The following is a 19,817-nucleotide window of genomic DNA, read 5'->3' as shown; positions in this document are numbered from 1 at the left end:
TTTTAGATAAGTCTGTGCTAAGTAAGACAGAAACAATATAGAGGTTTTAAACTGAGGACATCAGTTAGGTGATGCATGGAGAACTTTACTTTTAATCTTGCGAGTAGAGACAACACCTATTTTCACCAGTGCACTCCAGTGTTTATGGGATATGTTATTTTCTAGCTTCTCAAAATATTGTCAACTATACATTGGATTCTAAACAGGGCATAATCGCTTTGTCTGGTTATACTGTTGTATTTTTATATTTGGGATAAATGTAGACAGTGTAAGACCAGTGTGGTGGAGACTATGACATGGCTATCAGTGGTGCAGTAGCTGCAGTGGCCCCGGGGCCCTAGAGTGAGAGGGACCGATTGCCCCTCCGTTATAGCTGTCTTTTTTACTACTGAATCAGGAGATGGAGGCCCATTTCCTTACTTTATATTAGGGACCAGGGCACACTTGCTTGTAGGTAAAGAATGTGTTTTTTACGGAACTGGAAAGAAGGGACAGTCATGGTGCCCGGATACGGAGCGTGCCAGGTAAAATTAAATTTTGCCTGCTGTTGCATTCTCCATACATTGAAAAGGGCATTTTGGGTGTTTATTATTAGTAATTTGGCACCACCGCTTGTGGGAGCCCTAAAGCTGCTGCTGTCTTTCGTCACCTTACGGATGGGATGCGCCCGCAATGGCTATACAACACGTTTATATAGAACTGAGACAATATTTGGAAATGAGTAAGAATAGTAAATGGAGAGCCCTGAGGTGTTGTGTAGATCTGGGAAGGCTTATTTACGACTTAGGTTGATAAGTTACTGTTCTGCCAAGAAAAAGTGAACAAGCTGCAAAGCTGAAACTACTATACTTGTAAAACCCTTTCTTAGCACATAAGAGGGTGCCTAGCTTTATGTACTGGTTATAAATACTGTTTGTGGTGTTCTCAGCAAGCTGAAAGCACCATTTTCCGAACCAGGAAGAAATTCTGAGAAGCTTGTGTAAAAGATGTCAAGCTTTTGCCAAAATGTTTCAAGAGAATGGGCTCCTTATGCGCGGTCTGCAGGGCACCCAACTGACGTAAGAACAAAATGGAGCTTACAACTGGGAACATCATGTATCTGTAGACTATTACAGTACAGTGACAAATGGAGGCTCCAGGGGCTGAAGGAGGCATGTTCCTGTGTGGAGAGGTCAAGACTGTAGAGGAAGAAGGGAGTTTTTGTGGACATTGGGATTAACAAAGAGAACTCGATGAAATCTGGCAAAACGGCGAAGAATCGCCTGGGTTATATGGCTTTCTAGTAGAATTTTCTCAATTTAGCTTATCCTCGTCCATCCCACTGTGATGGTTTTCTGGTGAAAAAGCATTATTGTCACCATAAAACCCACAGGACAAGTACTAGGACGCACACAGGCCGGATGAAGATACACATGGTAGGCTATTCAGTGGCTAGATTTACTGTTGGGTTCCTCTACACATGGGATAAAGTGGATAGCAAAATAAACACGCATATTAAAACCACTCTTAAACATGCTATCGCCTACTGCATCAGTTCTCATGATTTTCCCAACTTTTCTGAACACAATCACCCTAAATGTAGTTCGAGATCTAGCTAAAAACATAATATATTAGCCCTATTTTTCCCATGATTCTGTCACGTCTCACAACAGAATAGCTTTCTTAATAATAATATGGAACAAAGCACTTGTCTCTGCACCAAAGTTAGCAAAAATCATAAGATCTAGATCACCAGGCACCCCCCGCTGCCCCCCCCCCCTCAACACTTTTCCCTCTGAATGTATTGTCCCCAGTTAGACCCTCTAGACAGAACCAAATGATGTGATAGTTGCATAGACTGGTCTGCCTTCAATCCCACCTCTTAGAAGCAGTATTCCACTCAGCGCCTTTTCATACCCGGTGAAGGTACCACCAGATAGGGATTTTCCCAGTGCAAATTACCCGTTATGCATGAGAGTTCACCGACTGCACTGTCTCCTAACATACATGTTCCATTGTATCACATATATACTGCCATGCGAACCATGGTATTGCTTAGATTGCACCCTGATATATCCTGATTTGTAATCAGTTTAGGACTAATACACATGATTCTGAGAACTGAGTGTCAAGCTAGAAATCAAACAATCCTGCAATTTTGTATCAAGATTTATGACATTTGGAAACAAAATTATATTGTAAAAGACAATGCACTTTTGAGATTGTGCGGTATTGTGTTTGTGTGTGTGTGGGGACAGGGGGCATTGCTAGAAGAGCATGAAGCACAGTAGATTAAGGTTCATTCTTGGTAGCCTATTATATCCGAGAAGGGTGTCCAGCAACGCCCGTCTCAGATATTTTCAGTTCAGTATACTGCACCGGGCATACCTCACCCCACTCAAGTTAGGACAGATGTATCCAGAAGCTTTCACAACCTGCCCCAGGAGCAGGACTGAGGCAGCCAAACAGCATCTGCTCCGGTGCTGAAAGATTATTGCCAGGCACGCACAGATAATATAGAGCGCATACTGCAGAGGAAAGACATTAAGAACATTGGGGCATATTACCAACAACTAGCGATAATTATCGCTATGTTGGCTTAGCGGCAATATTATTATCGCCGAGCTCCGCCGATTTTTATCGCAGATAAACCTTGCTATTATCAAGGTTTATCTCAAAAGCGATAAAAATCGGCCGAAATGCATGAATATCGCTGAAAAGTCAGCGATATTCATGCATTACCGAGCTAATGCTCTTAGCCATGTTATCCACCTACCATTAGCTAACATGGCTAAGAACTGCTCTGGGCAGTCGTTAGCTTTTGGAGATATTCGCGCTTAGCGCGAATATTTCCAAAAGTAGGTAATAGGAGATAGCGATGTTAGCATCTTGGCACGCCCACTTTGCATGTCATTAGCGATAAATATCGCTGACATGCAAAGTGGGCCCCAAGATGATCGCTATCTCCTACTAGCTGTCGCTAACTGGTGTTAGCGACAGCTAGGTGATAGGGCGATAAAATTATCGCCGCTGTAGCGGGAAAAAGTGCTGCTAAAGCGGCGATAAGGCCCTTGGTAATATGCCCCATTGAGACTAGCCTCGACGAGAATAAAGTAAGTATGACATTGGTGTACCTAGCATTGTTAGCTAAAAGGGCTGTTACGATGAAATGGAAGGCAGCCGCATGTACCCCATTAGATAACTGGAAAAAGGAGGTGTTATAGGGGGCGTACATAGAAAGTAGAGTGCTCCGTAGAAAATAATGAAGGGGCATGCAGAAAAAATTATTGCAAGGATTTGGGAGGAGCTAATCCCAAAGTACAAAGAGGGCAGAGGGTTTGATGGTAGACCACCTTGAAGCATTGACCATACAGCTCACTGAGAAAACTATTTCGGCAGCTAAGTCAGTGTCTGGACCGGAATAAGGTCTATTGGAAATATAACAATACACAGCATGTAAAGACCTACACGCTTGGTACCGGAAACGGGAGAGGATGTGGCCTAACAGCTAGAGTGGTCGACCTTGAAGCTGGTGAGCCGTGCTCGAGTCTTGGCAGGGACACTCAACATCCTGTGATTCTGGGCCAATCACTTAATCTCCCTCTGCCTAACAAAATGAATGTGTCCGTATGTAACGCAACTGGTGTTCATGTAAAGCGCTCTGATACCTTCGGGTCGATTTGCGCTGTCTAAAACTAAATAAAATACAAAAATCAATATGACTGTGCATTGCCATTGGTGCCTCTGGGACGAAAGGAAACACTACCCACTAAGATGCATTCACGATAGAGAAGGTCAAGCAGTGCCCGCAGGATAATAAGACCTTGCTGGACAAACCACAACATTACTCATTAGGGGGGAAGGGTGAACACCCTTGGTTTTGGTATAGATAATAAGATGTAGTTAAACCATTGACCATATTGCACTGACTGCAAGGTAGAACATGTGTCTACTTTGTTAAACTGAATTTGTGCTGAACAGAACAATGAAAATGCAAATGAAAATTGTTTTTAAAAAAACTAAAAACTTCAACCTTGGTGGAAAGAAGGAAAAAACAGTAAGCTGAGTGAATAGTACTGTTCTTTAGGATTAAGCTCTTTCATCTCAGGCACATTGTAATTTCAGAAGAGATGTGTAAAGGGTTGATGGTGTACCACAATTACGGAATCAATGCGATAATGCTCCTTTCACTAGGTCTTGTTTCTCTGCAGGTTTCCATTCTATTATGAGCTGAAGATTGCTTTCGTAGCCTGGCTACTGTCTCCATACACAAAGGGCTCCAGTCTGCTCTATAGGAAATTTGTGCATCCGACGCTGTCTTCAAAGGAAAAGGTGCAGTATCCAATGACGCCGCTTTGTTGTACTCTGAGCATCTTCACACGGTTCCTTGTATGACCCGAACACAGCAGCCGATGTTCGGTAGCATCTCCTGGGTCCTACATTCTAAGCACCAATCCCTAATAGGGCCATGTTTTTTAAATTTAAACATTTATTTGTTGTGGTTTTTGTAATACACGAAAACAATTTTAATAACGTACTAAGTACCCCACAATGTACCTCATAAACATTTATAATAAGTAACATCCCAAGAAGGAATAATATCATAAGAAATGAAGAAAAGAGAGAAAGGAAAGAGAATAAAGAAATAAATAAGGAACAGAAGAGTCATCATGTTTAACCATGCAGTTTAAGCAATATCAAGTGGGCAATGGCTGTCAAGAATTGACCTCCAGTCATGTACGAAGGTTTAGCATTGGTCTTGCTTCATAGGTTGAATCATAACCCAGAAATATCTTGTAGGTGCCCAGGTACACAAGCTAGTAATTGTTAAGATTTCATTATTGTGAGGAGGCTAATGTAGTAAAGAAAGCCCTTTGTCAGTATATTGTCTTCAGGGGAGCTGTCAACATTCCTGTGTTTCACTATAGCCTCATAGCCCGCCGTAGAGGGCTATACCGACTATTAAAGGCCCTCTCCAGCGTTAAAGGCCCTGAGCCAAAGGCGAGGGCCTTTAACAAGGGAGAGGGACTTTAATAGCGGTATAGCCCATCTACGAAGGGCTATAAGGCTATTAGAACATTCTGTCACTAGAGGACAGAATGTTCTAACAAAAAAACAAAGCCTTTTGGGAGCGTGAGGGGATTGGAATCCCCCAGGCTCCCTGAACCCTTTGTTCACAGCCAGAGCTGTGAACAAAGAAACATTGGAATGTTGGAGCTCCAGGCTTATAAAAGCCATTATAAGCCAAGAGCACTCCATTGTTTTCAATGGAGCTCCCAACATTCCAGTGTTCTAATATAACCGCCGGGCTATACCGGCTATTAGAACATTGGAATGTTGGGAGTTCCATTGAAGACAATGGAGTAGCTCCGGGCTTCTAATGGCTGGTGTAAGCCCAGAGCTCCAACATTCCAATGCCTCTTTGTGGCTGTGAAGAAAGGCTTCAAGGAGCCTGAGGGGATTTGAACCCCCTCGCGCTCCCTGAAGCTCTTGTTTAATTTGTTAGAACATTCAGCCCTCTAGTGGCAGAATGTTCTAATAGCCTTATAGCCCTTCGTAGCAGGGCTACACCGGCTATTAAAGTCCTGCTGCTTTGTTAAAGTCCCTCGCCTTCGGCTCGGGCCTTCAACGCTGCAGCAGGCCTTTAATAGCCGGTATAGCCTGCTATGGCCTTTGTTCACAGCCAGAGGTGTGAACAAAGAAACATTGGAATGTTGGAGCTCCGGGCTTATACCAGCCATTATAAGCCTGGCGCACTCCATTGTTTTCAATGGAACTGCCAGCATTCCAATGTTCTAATAATGTATTAGTGAACGTTCGAATGGGCATTATCATGAGATCATTTCTTGCTGTTCGTGTTTTATGTCTTGAGACAAGGCCAGGACGCATATACAGAGTGAGGTTCAGTTATCTTAGTGACAATCCCTCAGATTCAGCATTGTAATGTTTGCGAGTCCTTAATAGCGATTTTTAAGGAATCGCTGTTAAAGACTCGCAAAACGGGATTCATGTAGAAATCGCAATATTTTTAGTGATTTCTACTGCTTCCTTATTAGCGATTAGGAATGGCTTTCCCATTCATTCCTATGGGCCTAAAGGCCCATAGGAATGAATGGTGAGTCATTCCTTATTTGTATTAGCAATTAGCTAATCACAAATGTGCCACAATTTCAAGGGTGCCAGGGTGTCCAAACGACACCCTGTTGCACCCCTGAAATGGTAATGTACACTGGTGTTGCGCACACACATGTCCAAAGGACATGTGTGTGTGTAATATACAACTAAGAAAAAGGCCCTAAAGAGCATTTTTCTGAGTTTTTGCTATTTACTACGTAGTTAGACTTCGCGGTAAATTGCGGCCCCAGATTGCGAATTCGCAATTTTATAATGGTTCATGAATTGCATTTAAGGAATCTCAAATTGAGATTCCTTTAATGCAATTAATCGCAATTTAACGATTTCTAGAATTGCGATTTTTGCATTTGGGATGATGAATCCCAAATGCAAAAATAGCGCTTGCAAAGGGCCAGATTCTCAGAATCTGGCCCTTTGCGAGCCGATTTCGGCTTGATGAATCTACCTGAATGTGCCTTAGAATGTTCATTAATGCTGAAATCGCCCCAAGGCTTTATTTAAAAGGGGAGCTAACGCCTTGTATGTTTTTGCATGATGTTCCTATTAAGCAAGGCCTATAGCAGTATTTTGGTATGCCATCATAATGTCCATTGAGATGGGCGAAGCGGCAGCAGCAACATCTGAAAGTCGCATGTAATAGGATAGTAGAGCATTATTAAGTTGTGAAAAGTATGATTTTTCTGACAATTTTGCCTCTTTCTCAGTAATAATATTGTCCACCATCGCCAAAGCATCCAAAACATTTTCTACTAAAAAATACGACTTAGCAAAGTTTCTCTTGTAGGGAGAATTTGGGATATATATAGATAATCAATATCTCACTTAAATGGTTTGTTTAATTTGTCAATGGACCGTTTTGAAGACGTTTTTCATTTAGATTTTTAACTGTCCTTAAAAGTTCGCAAAGCTATATTGAGTGTGAAGTTATTTTAGCCAAATTGCTTTACATTTTTTCGAAAATGTATGTGAAGTTTGGACTTTTTTGTTGTTGAGATTTCAGATAACATCAAGCTTTTATTTATTGCTAAACCAATTTTTATGCTACATTTATATTACTTCGTATCTCATCACTTTATTCTCTGTGTGTGACAGGAGATCGATGACTGTCTCGTCCAAGCAAAAGATCGAAGTTACGATGCCCTGGTGCACTTTGGGAAGCGAGGCCTGAATGTGGCCGCCACGGCTGCTGTGACTGCAGCCGCAAAGGTAACCTTGCATGCCTCTCCATGGCTGTACCCTTTGTTAAAATAAAGTTCTGTACAAGTCTCTTGTTTTACTCCTGAACCTATCGTTTGCCATTCTTTTTACTTGTATGCTCCAGTTCCCATTTGCAGCAGGGTACCGAGGATGTACACTAAAGACTACGAGCGAGCCCTAGTCTTCTCATAGGATGGTGGGGCTATGGAGAGTTAGATATCAGACAATCAAGTTTGCAATTTTGAGTATATAGTGCAGTTGTTTTCTGCTAAAGGTCTCAATTGTTCATCTAAAAATAGGAAAATTGTTTATTTGTTATAGGTTGATCTCTTCAGTAACCAGTACTTTCTATGATTCAAGGAAGGTGGGACTTTCCATGGTGTGTGGTAATCGCCCATGATTCGCAAAACTACAAAGCCCTTACTTCACTCTTGAAAACAGCTTTGTTTACTAATGCCATCAATTTGATTGCAATGTTCAACACTCCGTCCATCATCCCCTTTGGTTTTGCTTTGTTCGCCCTAAGTTGGCAGGGGATGCCCAGACGTGGGTCCCTTGCTCACTTTGCCACTGGATTCAAGCCAGCCTGGCTGATGATGGCTGATTAACCAGAAACCGGTGCCAGGATGCTTGTTTCCGGTCCAGGGAAGACATGGCTTGGCAGTTCGGGCTGGACTGTTCCCATGAGGCACAGAGTCAGACTAATTTGCATATGGCCATGTCTGAACTGGAGTGGCGGAGTGAGCTAAAGAATGATGATGGATTAAACCCAGATCAGTTGACTGGGGGTGAGTGCCAATGTAGGTGAAGCCCTCAAATCTGCCCACCCAACATATGACCTCCCATCATATCTAGAAAACACACTGATGTGGCTTGGAACATTCTACCCAAAGTGCTTCTGGAAACCCGCAGTGACGGCCAGATGCAATGTCATGATGGCCTCTCTGTATTTTGTTAACCCTCAAAGTTGGGGTTTATTTGTTCGATACAAAAAAACTAAATGGCCCTGACACACAGGGAATGTTCTCCATGTGTGGGGTCTACACTGATCATCTTCCCTACATAGGCAGTCCCAGGCAGTAGAAAATGCTTCGGAATACACACCCTAAATATGGTTGGTATTTCCATGCATTCACCCAGTGGTCCGGTGCTTAAAAGGCTACCAGGTCAAAGGTGTCCAAAGGTAGAGCCAGTTGAGACTCCATAGACGGAGGTCCAGCAGTTTTCCACCTCTCAAGGCGCGTTTGGTGGGGCAGGAACCCTGCTGATATATGGTAGGACTCCTGGTCCGCCACACCCTACATGGATGCCTTAATCATTTTAAATCTGCAATCCCGCAGCAATTAATAGATTTTATTTCACAAACCAAAACGTTGAAAATTTTCTACATATATGTTTCAAGCAAATGCTCAACATTGCACAGATTGACAGACTCCTAGGAGTATTTTTATAAATCTGGGTCGTTCATAGATTTCTTTTACTACATTCACACATTTTTAGGTGGAGAACCCCTTGTCCAAATAAAGGTGTAGGGTAGTTCTTTCAGTTCTTACCCTGGAAACACACTTACTCCTGCCTTTGACTAGAGAACATCTGATTGCGGCTTTGTGGTTGCAAAATATCTCCGAGTGGAAAGTGGCTGCCCATAATCCTAGGTGCTTGTGGGTACTCACCTACTGTTGCATTTGGCCCACTCAGAAACTCCAAAAATCCAGCCCTGATCTAAACTTCCAAATGTGGGAAATCAACCACAGTACTAGAATTTCCACACTCATTACTTAAAAGTGTTATTTAGGAGTTCCTTGTTAGTCATTCCCTACAATATAGGAGACATGTTCTGCTCTTCATAGGCTGCCAGGCAGTTCTTTCTATGGTATAATGTGCTTTGTTGTTGCTGTTCATATTGTGCATGTCTGCCCAGAGAGTCCTCTTGGTGCTATAAGCTTTTTACATTGATGCCTGTCTTGGGGCTGTGTGGATTGTGTGTTGCTGCAAGTGTCTGATCTGCAGTGATGATATACCCCATGGAGTGAGACGTCTGGCCTGCCAGCATTAGTATGGTAGCATCATCCTCTCTTCCCAGGCTCACAAGATGCTTTGGGCCCAGTCCTTAACTTGCGCCGGTGGTTACAGGTGGTGAGCACCAGCTCTCATTTTAGGACCAGGATTTATTTTTGAGAAATGTATTAGCTTTTCCTTTTTTAACCATAACATTCAAGAATATATTCACTTGCTATAGGCTTCAGAAAGTCAAAGCACACATATCAGGTTACACAATTACCACCTTAGTCCCCCAGATTCCCCAGGATTTTGCCCCAGGGACATAAAGAGAAAAGTAGAAAAGGGAAAAATAAGGAGGGGTTTGAAATATAGATATAGGAAAACAGCTCAAAGGGAGGAAATAGGGATGAAAAAGAACCTGCTAGTAAAATGCTAGGAAATATGGGGGGTGGAAGAAAGAGGCATGAGGTGGATTCAAGACTAGGCAGACTTGGTATTTGACAGCCCTAGCATTCAGCTGCATTAGTTTTGGGGTTTACAGCTCCTTCCTGCGAGCCAACTAGAAGGCTGAAAGGCACATTGAAAGACTGGACTTTGTCATACTTGCATTATGACATCCTCCATGCAAAGGCGAAATTGCCCTCTGCAGGTGGTCATGAAACAACCTGTGAGAGAGGGGACACCTCCCTGGAGTAGTGCAAAAATTAAATCACCCAGGCGGTGATCTTCCTTTTAAGTCCCCTCCAAATTCAGGGGCCTCTGAGAAGAAACCATGGACATCAGCAGCGACTGGTGGTGGTTTCCTGCAAAAGCTTGCCAGGGGTGTCTTAGGGCAGCTACAAGAATACAGCTATGGCTTTACTGCCGGTGTTAGTACTGCCCTTGCTAGTGCTGCGTAAATCCGCGCCGATCACTGTGACGGTTTGTCTGCAGGAGCACGTTGTTACAGTATGTGTTAGCACTATCGACTCATGAAGTTTCATAACTGGATCCATCTTGGTAGTCTGCACCAGGCACGATTTGGCGGGAAACATCCTTTACAACGCAACTTTTACTCCGCACTACCATTACGACGCAGCTATTACAACGCAAGTCGTTACAACGACTTGCGCTGGAGGGCGCTGGAGGAAAGGGAATAGTTTAATTTTCTTTCCAACACCTTCCACGGGGACTGGAGTTGGAATAGAAAATTAAACTATTCCACTATCCAGCGACCCCCCAAGGGAAGTCGTTGTAACGACTTGCGTTGTAAAAACTGCGTTGTAATGGCATGCGGAGTAAAAGCATGCGTTGTGATGACATACATCCCGATTTGGCTGCACCGCGTATAGACTTCTACCAGTGCTATCCTTGCTGAGTAGTTATGCTGGATAGATGTTTGACTATCATGGGAGTCCCTAGGTCTTTTACATGTAATAGCATCTGATTATTCTGATTATTCGGCCTGTAGGTCTTCCACTGTCATCCTTTTTCATATTCGGAGTACCCTTGCATTTCTGTACGTAGCGGAGTCTACTTTTCTGGATGACTTGTCTTTTTTACTGTGGGATACAGAAAGCCTTGGACAATAAATTAAAACAAAAATGATGAGCTTGAAAAAGTATCAGGGTAAGGTACAGGTAACTATTATGAGTTACGAGTAAGAGGACCGGTGAAGGTAAAATATCATTTAAATGCAAGCAGTAGGTTGATAAAATATACTGGAGTGGAAGGTACAGCCTGTGTCCTTCTAAAAAAAATAAAGAAAGTTAAAATTGGGAAGGATTAAGGTAATTACAAAGGCTCATGGGATCATGGGTAAAAGAGGAGTCGGGGATATCCTTCTGTAAATATGTTTTTTACATAGGAAATGTCGAGATTAACTTATGAATTCCTTTAAAAAATCCCCCAATGTTTTTGTAAAAATATTTTTTTATAAATCTGATATTAAGGCATTGAGATGAATCTTGAACGGATTAATGCCTCTGAAAAATCACTTTGGGGTTGAGTTAGAGTTTGGTGAACGGGGTACTCCATCACAAATGTAATGGTGTACCCTGTCCACCAAACCTCGGTCTGCACACAAAATTACGAGTTGGATCATCGTCAGCTTTCCAGCGGTCATGCCCCTGGTGGCTAAAGTGATCACAAAACTCGCTCTGACGGCCCGATGGAGAAAAGGCAATCGGAGTAAGGGCATCAATCTGCCTGCCCTATTTAGAGTGAACAGCCTGATGTCCTATTTACCCTGTCTGTGACCACCAGGTAAAGCCTAAATTAAAACTCCACACTATGGGAGAAATCTCCAAGGGTTTGGTGGTCAATAATTTAAAATTTTCATTAATAAATTCCACCTTAGGAGTTTGTTTCTGAAAAACAAAAATGTTTGGCACACAGCTGTCCAAAGCATGGATCATGCACACCAAACTTGGGGTGGGTCAAAGTCCGCCTGCCATACCCCCGGGAAACGGGACCACCCGCAATGCTTGTGGCTGTCCCGCACTCACAATTAGGATACGGGCGCATGCCACATTTGTAACATTGCGGTGGGCGGTGCTGAAAGCACCGCCCGCCTCTATGCCAAGTTGTGCCTTTCAATGCACAACGTACCAGGCACCGCGCGTTGCTTGCCGAGTTGTACATTGAAATGCAGGGAGTACCATAGGTACCCCCCATGTGCACACCCCAGAATCCCTGGGGGCCCGCTACGGGCCCCCAATGGCGAAAACCCTGCATATATGCTAATATGGATGGCGGTGTCTCCCAGACACCGCCACCATGTTAGCAGCTTTTTCGCCCGGTCGACTCTTCGAGTGGGCGGAAAACCGGCAGTCGGTCTTTCCCTCCGTCGGGGTCCCCCCACCATGGTAATGTGGCGGGGGTAAATTCTAAGCGGGCGGAGGTTTTTAGCGGGCGGATCGCCACCGCCATACGAGCAGTGGCGATCCGCCCGCTATCCTAATGACCCCCTTGGTGTGCCTTCACATGAGCTGCCTTGGTGGCTCTGCTACTCTGAAAACAAAGAGACCATTGCAGGGCTAGTGTGATCTCTAGATATTACAGGCAGGAGTCGGAGTGATGTAGGTAATGGCCTCTGCCACAGTGTCGTATGGCTGTCCGCTCTCTGTATCTTAAATCAGGCCCTTAGTAATCTTATCAGGCAATACACAGCAGAGCTAGAAACAATGACCTGTGGGTAAGTTATTCTACTACATCAGGTTGAATCAAGTTGCTAGATGACGTGGGCACAACAAGAATCCAGAAAGAGAGAACTTACTAAAAATAATACTTTAAATGTGCACATTAAAGGAGGTTTATATGGACTTACTGTTAAAACTCAAATGTGTAGGTGCTCATGTCTTTGTCTATTGTGGGGAAACTATGCAGTTTAATACAATAGCTGTGCTCTGTTGACCTTTTAAGACTATCCCTATATCTATTGAGAATAAACATGTAAAGAAATGTAATGACATCTGCATAGCAGAAGTGGTGTGTTGAGTAAATTCAGCATGGCTGCCACTGGTGTCCTCATCTCGAAATCATCCATGCTTGCATGTTGTCTGTCTTTGTTGACTCAATAGGTCTCTCAAGGCTTTTATATGGTTTCCTACTTGGACCTCATCGAAGGGCAGGTAACACCATGAATGTGCAGACTAACATCAAACTAACAGCACTGCAGTGAACAAATTGCAACAACCATGCAGTGGGTCCCAAACCTATTGGGTTTCTATGTGGCTGCTATCTATTGTCGCCTGGATGATTTTTACTTATAACATTCCAGCATCCCAAAACCGCTTAGCTAAAGGTACCCTTGAAAGATCCCAAAGGGCCGGATCCATGCCTGATTTTGACTGTAAAACAATGACCAAATAAACAATTCTACTTAGAAATAGGAACATAAATCTCCACCTTGATGAGATTCAGGAATTTCAAATGGAGTTTCATGCCTAGTAGTCGAAGCATTGTATGAGGGGTGGGGCTACATACAACTCAAAACTCACCTTGAAAAACTCATCTCATATGAAAGGAATGGAAGAAGGAAGTCTGTCTGTTTCCAGAGTAAACAGGATTGCGAATACTGATTCACCTGTTGAAGAAATCGGTACAGAAAATAAAAGAGATATAATGTTAGAGATGCCTGTGAGGATAAACAAACGCATATTTTTATTTAACACAGTGTGAGTTTACACACTATCACCCAGATTCATCAAGCGAAATGCGCTCGCAAAAGGGCCAGATTCTGAGAATCTGGCCCTTTGCGACTGCAATTTTTGCATTTGGGATTCATCATCCCAAATGCAAAAATCGCTAATAAAGAATTCGCAAATTTGCAAGGATTAGCATTTAAGTAATCTCTATTAGAGATTCCTTAAATGCTATTCATGAAACATTTAAAAATTGCGAATTCGCAATTTAGGAGCGCTATTTACCACGAAGTCAAACCTCGTGGTAAATAGCGAAAACTTAGAAAAATGCATTTAAATGCATTTTCTAAGTTGCATGTTACACACACACATGTCCTTTGGACATGTGTGTGCACAACATCAGTGTAAATTCACATTTCAGGGGTGCTACAGGGTGTCCTTTGGACACCCCTGGCACCCTTGAATCGCTTCCTTATTTGCGATTCGCTAATTGCTAATCACAAATAAGGAATAACTCCCCATTCATTCCTATTAGGCCCATAGGAATGAATGGAGAGTTATTCCTTATTTGCGATTAGCAATTTGCTAATCGTAAATAAGGAGGCTGTAGGAATCGCAATTTACTTTGCGATTTCTACATGAATCCCGATTTGCAAGTCCTAATAGCGATTCCTTAATAATCGCTATTAAGGACTCGCAAATCGGGACTTTGATTAATCTAGCTGTATATATCCATCATTATATGTTCCCAATATACATTAACACACATGAGCATCATATAGTACAAAGGTATATGACAAACACTTCACTAAACCAAATGGAGAACTGTCCTGCCATCTTGTTTGTTCAACGTGTTACATGTGGCTCAATCAAAAATGCCAGACAGGATTCGAAATTGTGACCCCCAACAGAATGGCAGACCCCCACCTGCCTGCTGATCTCTGCCCATTTAGGTCGACCTGTCAATCACAGTGATCTTCTGTTCGGCTCCTCGAAGGAATTTCACGCCTCATTCACACCTCGTTCAAGCCAAGAAGTTGCTGGAGAGTCAATGAAAATTAGCCTTCAGGAACTCCAAGCAGGGAAAAGCTAGCTTTTCAAAAATGACTTTTTCTTAATATTTATTAGAAATCTGACTTCACCATTAACTTGTATTTTTAATAATGATAAAAATAGTTGTTTAATTACTTTTCTAGTTTGCCCCATTTCTGAGATTCAGTATTAGTACTTTAATCTGTACTCTGATTTTCACCATAGGGCAGCTAGATCTGCCAGAGTGAAAGTAGTATTTAGTGCCATATCACTGTAGGGACATGGTAGAGTTAACATACATTTTCTAAATGTCAAATTTGTCAATACCATGCACCCTACTTTGTTTGCTACCAGGCCTACATAGGAGTGACTCACTAATATTTAAAAGAGAGATTTTCATCTTTTGAAAAGATCTATTGTAACAGGTTTAAACTGCAGCAGGCAGGCTACTATGGTAGGTCTGGAGTGATGTTTCCCTTGAAAACTAGTGGATGGCACAATTAGTGCTCCAGTCCACAGGTGACATTTAACAATATATCATCTATACTAGGGCTTTACAGGAGAGTTAAGTATGCAATTAGGGATTTGCCAATTTCTACAGGGAGTCCCACCTCAAATAATGGGCACTGGACAGGAGTGCCTCAATGTACAGAGTGAAAAAACAGCAATAGAATTCAGCAAATAAATGAGAGGGAGCACCCGAAAGAATCAGTTTCTCACAATATTTTAAGCCACGGGTACTCATAGTACGGCCCGCGGGCCAGTGGCGGCCCGGCAAGCCTTACCTGGCGGCCCGCTGACCTTCCTGACATCGTACCCGTGTTGTATTTAAATAAAAATGTAAACCCGTGTTGTATTTAAATGAAAATGTAAACCCGTGTTGTATTTAAATTGAAAATGAAAATGTCAAACACTGCTGGTTGCTGCAGCGCGAGTCTGAGAGACTCTGCTGCTCTGTGGGGGCTGGCCGCCGGGTGATTCCAATGATAGTGGAGCTGCAGGGGCCTAAGAAGAGGTTAAGTACAGGAAGGCCTCATTAACATACAAATGGTCTTTCTAAAGACCTGTGAAGTGCTCGGGTGGGGCTGTGTGTGCCAGGAGGCTGTCTCGGCCCAGGCTGACACACGCAGGGTGAGGTGAAGAGGGTGACAAAGGGAGGTAGTGGGGCGGAGAGAGGGAGAGGGAGGGAGGGAAAGGAGACCGAAAGAAACATCGGGGCTTGTTAAAGTAGGAGTTGGAAAACGATTAACCTTGCACTTTGCACCAGGCTTGTGAGGTGTACACAGCGCCACTCTGCCCGCCCACCTTCTCTATTTTTAGCAGGTAGTTTGTTGTGGGTTTACAATTAGGGTAAAACAGTTAAGCAGGCTACTGGAATCCAAAAAGTAATGTTTGAAAGCAAAGGGCATGGCATCTAGTTTCAATACAGAATCCCTAAATCGCACGTCATTACTATGCACCTACAGTCCAGTTAGATCACGGGTACTCATAGTACGGCCCGGCAAGCCTTCCTTGGCGGCCCGCGGACCTTGCATACATGTACCCGTGTTTAACTTTTTTTTTTTTACAGAGTGTCAGCAAACACCCCTGCAGCAGCGCGACTCAGACTGCTGCTCTGTGGGGACCGGACGATTTCTGTCGTAGTCAAAGTGGGGCTGCAGGGGTCTAAGAGGTGACAACGCCTCATTAACTTACGAATGGTCTTTTAAAGACCTGTGAAGTGCTCCAGTGAGGCTGTGTGTGCCCAGAAGCTGTCTCAGCCCGGGCACCCACAGGCAAGGTGGAGGGAGGGAGACAGGGAGGGAGGGAAAGGAAGGGAGAGAGACAGGGAGGGAGAGAGACGGAGGGAGGGTGAGTGAGGGAGGGAGAGTGAGGGAAGGAGAGTGAGGGAGGGAGAGTGAGGGAAGGAGAGTGAGGGAAGGAGAGTGAGGGTGAGGGAGAGTGAGGGAAGGAGAGTGAGGGCGAGGGAGAGCGAGGGCGAGGGAGAGCGAGGGAGAGCGAGGGCGAGGGAGAGCGAGTGAGTGCGAGGGTGAGGGAGAGCGAGTGAGTGCGAGGGAGAGTGAGGGCGAGGGAGAGTGAGGGCGAGGGAGAGTGAGGGCGAGGGAGAGTGAGGGAGAGTGAGGGAGAGTGAGGGAGAGTGAGGGAAGGAGAGTGAGGGTGAGGGAGAGTGAGGGAAGGAGAGTGAGGGAGAGGGAGGGAGAGCGAGGGCGAGGGAGAGCGAGGGAGAGCGAGTGAGTGCGAGGGTGAGGGAGAGCGAGTGAGTGCGAGGGAGAGTGAGGGCGAGGGAGAGTGAGGGCGAGGGAGAGTGAGGGAGAGTGAGGGAGAGTGAGGGAGAGCGAAGGAGAGTGAGGAGAAGGAGAGTGAGGGCGAGGGAGAGCGAGGGTGAGGGAGAGCGAGTGAGTGCGAGGGAGAGTGAGGGAGAGTGAGGGAGAGTGAGGGCGAGGGAGAGCGAGGGAGAGTGAGGGAGAGTGAGGGAGAGTGAGGGCGAGGGAGAGTGAGGGCGAGGGAGAGTGAGGGCGAGGGAGAGTGAGGGCGAGGGAGAGTGAGGAAGAGTGAGGGAGAGTGAGGGAGAGGAGAGCGAGGGCGAGGAGAGGGAGGGAGAGCGAGGGAGAGGGAGAGTGAGGGAAGGAGAGTGAGTGAGTGAGGGAGGGACAGTGAGTGAAGGAGGGACAGTGAGGGTGAGTGAGGGAGTAGAGGGAGGGAGAGTGAGGGAGAGTGAGCGAGGGAGAGGGAAGGAAGGAGAGTGGGGGAGGGAGAGGGAAGGAGGGTGAGGGAAGGAGAGTAAGGGAGGTAGGGTGAGGGAGGTAGGGTGAGGGAGGTAGGGTGAGGGAGGTAGGGAAAGTCAGGGAGGGAGAGTCAGGGAGGGAGAGTGAGGGAGGGAGAGTGAGTGAGTGAGGGAGGGACAGTGAGTGAAGGAGGGACAGTGAGGGTGAGTGAGGGAGTAGAGGGAGGGAGAGTGAGGGAGAGTGAGTAAGGGAGAGTGAGTGAGGGAGAGGGAGGGAGAGTGAGGGAGGGAGAGTGAGGGAAGGAGAGTGAGGGAGAGTGAGTGAGGGAGAGTGAGTGAGGGAGAGTGAGTGAGGGAGAGAGAGGGAAGGAGAGTGAGCGAGGGAGAGGAAGGAAGGGGAGTGGGGGAGGGAGAGGGAAGGAGGGTGAGGGAAGGAGAGTAAGGGAAGGAGAGTAAGGGAGGTAGGGTGAGGGAGGTAGGGTGAGGGAGGTGAGTGAGGGAGGGAGGGAGGGAGGGAGAGTCAGGGAGGGAGAGTGAGGGAGGGAGGGAGAGTCAGGGAGGGAGGGAAGGAGAGTGAGGGAGGGAAGGTGAGGGAAGGAGAGTGAGGGAGGGAGAGGGAAGGAGAGTGAGCGAGGGAGAGGGAAGGAAGGAGAGTGGGGGAGGGAGAGGGAAGGAGGGTGAGGGAAGGAGAGTAAGGGAAGGAGAGTAAGGGAGGTAGGGTGAGGGAGGTAGGGTGAGGGAGGTGAGTGAGGGAGGGAGGGAGGGAGGGAGGTAGAGTCAGGGAGGGAGAGTGAGGGAGGGAGAGTGAGGGAGGGAGGGAGAGTCAGGGAGGGAGGGAGAGTCAGGGAGGGAGGGAAGGAGAGTGAGGGAGGGAAGGTGAGGGAAGGAGAGTGAGGGAGGGAGAGGGAAGGAGAGTGAGCGAGGGAGAGGGAAGGAAGGAGAGTGGGGGAGGGAGAGGGAAGGAGGGTGAGGGAAGGAGAGTGAGGGAAGGAGAGTGAGGGAGGTAGGGTGAGGGAGGTAAGGTGAGGGAGGTAAGGTGAGGGAGGTAGAGTGAGGGAGGTAGAGTGAGGGAGGGAAAGTGAGGGAGGGAGAGTGAGGGAGGGAGAGTGAGGGAAGAAGAGTGAGGGAGGGAGAGGGAAGGAGAGTGAGGGAGGGAGAGTGAGGGAGGTAGAGTGAGGGGAAGTAGAGTGAGGGAAGTAGAGTGAGGGAGTGAGGGAAGGAGAGAGTGAGGGAAGGAGAGAGTGAGGGAGAGTGAGGGAAGGAGAGGGAGGGAGAGGGAAGGAGAGTGAGGGAGCCCGCCAAGAGTGAGGAACCCACCAAGAGTGAGGGAGCCCGCCAAGAGTGAGGGAGCTCACCAAGAGTGAGGGAGAGAGACAGAGGGAGGGAGTGAGACAGAGGGAGGGAGTGAGACAGAGGGAGGGAGGGAGACAGAGGGAGGGAGGGAGACAGAGGGAGGGAGAGAGAGGTAGACAGAGGGAAGGAGGGAAAGGGAAGGAGAGGGAGACAGAGGGAAGGAGGGAGAGGGAAGGAGAGAGGGAGACAGAGGGAAGAAGGGAGAGGGAAACAGAGTGAGGGAGAGGGAAACAGAGTGAGGGAGAGGGAAACTGAGGGAGAGGGAAACAGAGTGAGGGAGAGGGAAACAGAGTGAGGGAGAGGGAAACTGAGGGAGAGGGAAACAGAGTGAGGGAGAGGGAAACTGGGGGAGAGGGAAACTGAGGGAGAGGGAAACAGAGTGAGGGAGAGGGAAACAGAGGTAGAGGGAAACTGAGGGAGGGAGAGGGAAACTGAGGGAGAGGAAAACCGAGGGAGAGGGAGACAGATTGAGAGGGAGACAGAGATGGAGAGGGAGACAGAGATGGAGAGGGAGACAGAGAGAGTGAGACATTCAGAGTGAGTAAGACAGAGGAAGAGAGGGAGTGAGACAGTCAAAGTGAGTGAGAGGGAGGGAGGGAGTGAGACAGAGGGAGAGAGGGAGTGAGTGAGGGAGAGAGGGAGTGAGACAGTCAGAGTGAGTGAGACAGATGGAGACAGAGAGAGAGAGAGAGAGCGGGGGAGAGAGAGAAAGAGAGAGAAAGACCAAGAGAGAGAGAGATGTCTGTATGCCGGGTCTGGTTGCTAAGTGGACGAAGGCGTCAGCTGCAAGGACCTGTGATCAACCTCATGGTCACAGTTTTTTTTCTTGCTCTAGCCCCGCCCCTTCCCCCACTGACCCCGCCCCCACCGGTGCGGCCCTCGGACATAAACCTCACTATAAATTTGGCCCCCGAGAGAAAGTTTGTGAGTACCCATGTTTTAAGCCAATCACTACTCAGTTTAATTGTGTAGTGAGATTTACATTTATTAGTAGAAGCAGTAGTACTATTGGTGTACTAGTGCTCATATCTAGAAATGTATTTGCGAATTTGCCCCTTGTATTTGTGATATATCTTATTTGGATTTAGTAAATTATGGCATGGAGCGGCCCTCCTGGACCTGCACATTTAGTTTCACTTACCACACCTGCATTATTACTATACAATGTGTTGTATTTTTGTAATGCTCAGAGTTGGAAAAATATTTCCATGGCTTGTGTTTTTCAGTTTCTGACTCTACTGATCACTAGTGTTTTTCAGTTTCTGACTCTA

The 19,817-nt window shown here is 46.0% G+C and overlaps 1 protein-coding gene across 3 annotated transcripts in view; it reads left to right on the top strand.

The window, feature by feature from the left end:
- REEP1 (receptor accessory protein 1) overlaps window positions 1-19,817 on the top strand; it is a 315,311-nt gene that overhangs the window by 185,099 nt on the left and 110,395 nt on the right. For 2 of the 3 annotated variants that reach the window (XM_086964257.1, XM_086964256.1), the window contains exons 4-5: window positions 4,191-4,311; window positions 7,207-7,320. In XM_086964257.1, the coding sequence (XP_086820383.1) occupies window positions 4,191-4,311; window positions 7,207-7,320 (235 nt within the window). Of the gene's footprint in view, window positions 1-4,190; window positions 4,312-7,206; window positions 7,321-12,872; window positions 12,924-19,817 lie in introns of all 3 variants that reach the window. The other variant, XM_086964258.1, reaches the window with a different exon arrangement.

This window comes from Lissotriton vulgaris, chromosome 3_2, assembly GCF_964263255.1.
Source record: "Lissotriton vulgaris chromosome 3_2, aLisVul1.2, whole genome shotgun sequence".
In the NCBI taxonomy this organism is placed as follows: domain Eukaryota; kingdom Metazoa; phylum Chordata; class Amphibia; order Caudata; family Salamandridae; genus Lissotriton; species Lissotriton vulgaris.
Note: the sequence above shows the minus strand (reverse complement) of the source record. Positions and strands in the feature narration are given on the sequence as shown.